At 53.5% G+C, this 4,759-nt stretch overlaps 1 protein-coding gene across 1 annotated transcript; it reads left to right on the top strand.

Annotated features, from left to right (window-relative positions):
- Nucleotides 1–3,193: 3,193 nt before the first annotated feature.
- Nucleotides 3,194–4,442, top strand: CST6 (cystatin E/M). Its single transcript, XM_016208275.2, has 3 exons — nucleotides 3,194–3,443; nucleotides 3,881–4,006; nucleotides 4,333–4,442. Exons 1-3 carry the CDS (start codon nucleotides 3,198–3,200, stop codon nucleotides 4,414–4,416), a joined length of 456 nt encoding a protein of 151 aa, XP_016063761.2. The 5' UTR covers nucleotides 3,194–3,197; the 3' UTR covers nucleotides 4,417–4,442.
- Nucleotides 4,443–4,759: the final 317 nt, after the last annotated feature.

Here is a 4,759-nt window from a genome sequence, read left to right on the forward strand (position 1 = left end):
TTGCAAAAAGAGGACATATTTACTGCCTCTGCAGGGCTGTTATGATGAGAACATATGTTGAGTCCCTGGCACAAGACCTGGCACACAGCAAGAACCCAGTAGTTGTTAATTTCCCTTCTGTTAGGGGGATTTACCAATGGAGAAATGTACGAGGCTTGTTGAGGATTAGAAACAGATTTATTGAAAACCACCTGGGTGAGGCTCCGTGAGCAGTCACCACCCCCGAGGGGGTAGAAACTGGTTTTTGTTAGGGCTTAGGTGGATGGGAGAGGGAGGGGGGAGCTGGGTAAGGGATCAATCTTGTTCTTTCTGTTGTTCCTACAGTCAGGTACAGGTGTTCTCACTGGTCATTTGTGGTTTGGCAAGGACTTGTGGTCACTTTGTGGTTTGTAAGTTGCCAAGTTCCCGCTTCTATGACTGCTCGTACCAAGACGGGAATTTTGGACTTGGGTTGCAAGGGACATACCTTCCCCCATCCCTCTTTTCACCAAGACACTGCTTCTAGCTATATGACCTTAGACAAGTGTCCTCACCTCTCTGATTAACTTTCTTCATCTGCAAAGTAAGGATGGTGCTTACTACTTTGCAGTGCTCTTGAGAATCCATCATTGGGTGAAAGGCCTGGTAATTGTTAGGTTGGGGTGGAAAAGACTCATCAGCATCAGCATCTAGGAGTGACGGGTAAGGTAGGGGCACGTGAGCTGGGGACCAGGCCTTGACTAGTTTCCCGGGGAGTTGTTGGAGGTACGTGTCACATGGCTGAACTCCAAGTGACGAGAGCAGACCTGGGAGAGCCCGAGGAGGCTCCTGGCCCCTTGGGGCTGCCTCTCCTCCCTCTCCCTGTGTTGCTCTCTTGGGCCTTTAACTCTCCCCCTTCCTGGCTTCCCTCAGGTCAGGTTCCTGCCTGGCTTTGGCCTCCTCATCAAGCCGGCCTGGAGCCAGCCAGCTCTCCCACAAACTGGGCTCTGTCCCTTTAAAACAGATGCCTGAGCCCACAACAAACTTGTGACAGTTCCTTGGAATCCCAGGATTGTTTTCACACCTGGGCTGAGAGGGTGGGGCAGCAGCTGGACTGGGCAGTGACCGCACTCCAGCCCCGGGACATGCTGGGTGCTTCCTCGTTCATCACAGTACAGTTGACCCTCGAACAGTGCGGCATTAGGACCACCTCCAGTTGAAAATCCACCTATAACTATAACTGAGTCTCCCAAACTAATAGCTCACTATTGACAGGAACCCAACAACATAAACAGTCCATTAACATATTTTGTATGTTATGTGTATTATGTACAGTATTCTTACTCTAAAGTAAGCTTGAGAAAAGATGTTAAGAAAATCATAAGAGAAAATACATTTACAGTATTTATTGAAAAATATCCACGCATAAGGGGACGCATGCAGTTCAAACCCATGTAATTCAAGGGTCAACTGTAATAACTACCATTTACTAAGCATCAGCTGTTTGTCACATACTATAAACCACTCCTTCTTCCAAGCCCCAATTGAGACCCTTGACCCTAAGCACTGACCGGATGTTAGTGTCCTAAGGGCAAAAATCCTGCTTCACTCCAGTGACATGATTAAAAGTACAGACTGTACTGCCCAGCTCAGCGGTTGCGCATCGACCTAGGATCCAGGAGATCACAGTTCGAACCCCGATCAGGGCACATGCCGGGGTTGCGGGCTTGATCCCCAGTAGGGGGCATGCAAGAGGCGGCCGATCAATGACTCTCATCATTGATGTTTCTCTCTCTCTCTCTCTTCCTTCCTCTCTCTGAAATCAATAAAGATGTATTAAAAAAACACAAAAACAAAAACTAACCAGCATTGAAATAAACATGGGAGAAGTCTGGATTTTGGTGGGATCCTTCCTCTCTGTTATATCAATCAGTAGTCTGTACTTTTTAAAAAAAATATGTCTTTATTGATTTCAGAGAGAGGAAGGGAGAGGGGGAGAGAAAGAAACATCAACGATCCTAGGTCAATGCTCAACTACTGAGCCACAGCCAGCCGGGCAATGCTGGTTGTTTTTTTAATTGTTTTTATTTATTTTAATCCTTACCCAAGGATATTTTTTCCATTGCTTTTCAGAGAGAGAGAGAGAGAGAGAGAGAGATGTCAACGTGAGAGAGACACATTGATCGGTTGCCTCTCCCCTGCAACTGAGGTATGTGCCCTTGGTGGGAATAGAACCCAGGACCTCTCAGTTGGTGGGCCGACGCTCTAACCACTGAGAACACTGGCCGGGCTTCAATGCTGTTTTTTATCTATTATCAGATTATTCCCCCCAAAAGTTATAGCGTCCTGTTTTGCTAGTACCTCCAGGACCCCCCCTGCTTCCCTGTGGGTGACCCAGTCTTGGGACATTAATAGAATAATCTTAGGAGATAATAGTTGTCCTCTTTCTTCAGATGAGGATACTGGGGCTCTCAGAGCTTGAGGGACTTGTCAGAAGTCACCCAGGAAGTGGCAGACCTGGTACGACACACACCCCTCCTGGCCAATTCTCATCCTTTGGTCTCAGTCTGGTTCAAAAGGAAAGATCTGACTTAGACCGCTTGGGCTCAAAAGCCAGCATTACCATTTACTATTTACCAGCTGCAGTCCTTGGGCAAAGCAGTTGTCCCCTGTGTCCTGCTTCCTCCGTTAAGTGGAAATGTAGAATCCCACTTCATCCTGGTTGTGAGGGTTAAACAGTGCCCAGCTTACCTGCTACGCATTAACAGTGCCAGGCCTCTTCTAAGCACTTTACCTACAGAATCCTCACAGCACCCCATTTTACAGAGGAGGAAACTGAGGCAGTGAGTGGTTAAGTAACTTCTCCAAGGTTACAGGTAGTAAGTGGTGGTGATAGCAAGAACTTGCTCATAGCAACTGTTGGTATTTCATACTGGATGGCCCTCCGTGAACTGCCCCGATGGTGGCACTTGTTGCTGGGGTCTGCCACTGCCCTTTACCTCACAGGACAGGTGTGTCCTGGAGGGCAAGGCAAGCATCGGGCACACAGACGTGCTGAAGCCTGCCTGCTGCGCCCCTCGGTGCTGGGAAGCGGGGGCCCGGCCAGACTGCCCAGCCCCCGCGACCCCTCCCCCTCCCCAGCAGGCCACAGGGCGCGCGGCAGGGCGGGCGGGGGCGGCGGGGCGCGGCCTGGGAGCCGGAGCCCGTAAAAGCAGCGCGGCCGCCGTGGCCAGGCACTGATGACTATGGCGCACCCCAACTTCCCGCTGGCGCTGGGCCTGGCCCTGCTCGCGTTCTGTCTCCTGGCGCTGCCCCGCGACGCCGGGGCCCGGCCACCGGAGACCCTGGTGGGAGGACGGCGGGAGCTGCACCCCAGCGACCCCCAGGTGCAGAAGGCGGCGCAGGCGGCCGTGGCCAGCTACAACATGGGCAGCAACAGCCTCTACTACTTCCGAGACACGCGCATCCTCAGGGCGCAGAGCCAGGTGCGGCGGCGCGGGGCGCGGGGCGCGGGGGGCGGGCCGCCAGGAGTGATCGGGGTGTTTTAACAAATCGAACTAATGCCCGAAATTCACAATGAACAAAATATCTAAATTTCAAATAGGATCTAACCCTCACCTTGCACAGCTGCCTCACTAGCCTCACACTAGTCGCTGCCCTGCCCGGTTAATTGGGGAGGGAGGTGGGGAGATGAGGCAGTGGGCTTCAGGCGCCCTGGGCTCAGCCTCCTGCCTGGCCCAGGCCTCTGCCCCTCCCCCTCGGCGATTCTCCCCAGAATGGGCCTGTCCCAGGTCTGAATCCCAAGTCCAGTGTGGTGCCCAGGGGAAGGGGATGGGAGATGGGAGGCTGTGAGGAGAGGTGAGGGGTCTGGGTCAGGGGTAGTGTCCCAGCTCCCCTGACCTGCCCCTGCTCTCTGTCCCAGATGGTGGCTGGCATTAAGTACTACCTGACCGTGGAGATGGGGAGCACAGCCTGCAGGAAGAATGCAGTAACTGGAGACCGCATGGACCTCACCACCTGCCCCCTGGCCGCAGGAGCACAGGAGGAGGTAATAGCCCTGCACCTACACACACCCCATCCTGTCCCCCACACCCGAGGGCCTTGGGTTGTCCACCTTGAACTGGTCTGGCTGGCCAGACTGATGTCAGGCTGAACACAGCCCTACCTTCTGGGTGACTCAGTGCCAGGTCAGGGTGGGGTGCAGAGAAGAGACTGGGGCTTCCCCCTGGAGTGACAGTGTTGGCTAGAAAGATCTGGGATCTAGTCTTCTTGTCTGTTGGGCCAGTGACTACCCCTTGTTGTGGGCCAGCGCTGACTGTTGGGAGGAGGCAGGCCTGGGCCCAGGCTCACCCCTCCTTCCCACTCTGTCTGCAGAAGCTGCGCTGCGACTTTGAGATCCTAGTGGTTCCCTGGGAGAACTCCTCCAGCCTTCTGAAGCACCACTGCGTGCCTGTGTAGTAGACCCCTGCAGCAGACCCCTGCGGCCCCGGAGTGGGAGGGTGTGGGCTGATTGGTAGAGGGTGCTTCGGGTCCATGGACCATATCCATTGCAATAAATTGCTAACACTGCTTCTTGCATCCGTCTCTTCTAAGTGTTTCACTCCTTCCTCTCTCCTGTCCTCCACTCCCACTCCTGGCAGCTCCCCCCCCCCCCCCAGCTGAGCTGCTGTCCCAGCCCAGACAGCTCTGAGGTGTACAGGGTTAGCCCCAAATCTGGAGTCCTCCAAATACCCCAGCATCACAAATGTAAAAGAACAAAACTTTAGATTCTCAATATTCTCAGAGTTAAGGGATGGGAGAC

This window comes from Miniopterus natalensis, chromosome 11 (genome assembly GCF_054644295.1).
Source record: "Miniopterus natalensis isolate mMinNat1 chromosome 11, mMinNat1.hap1, whole genome shotgun sequence".
NCBI classification, from domain to species: domain Eukaryota; kingdom Metazoa; phylum Chordata; class Mammalia; order Chiroptera; family Miniopteridae; genus Miniopterus; species Miniopterus natalensis.

Excerpts from the sequence above, each read along its gene's own strand:
- CST6 (XM_016208275.2), top strand. The coding sequence starts at position 3,198 with ATGACTATGGCGCACCCCAACTTCCCGCTGGCGCTGGGCCTGGCCCTG. Across the intron at positions 3,444-3,880 it reads TCCTCAGGGCGCAGAGCCAG|ATGGTGGCTGGCATTAAGTA; the intron begins GTGCGGCGGCGC and ends TCTCTGTCCCAG. Across the intron at positions 4,007-4,332 it reads CCGCAGGAGCACAGGAGGAG|AAGCTGCGCTGCGACTTTGA; the intron begins GTAATAGCCCTG and ends CTCTGTCTGCAG.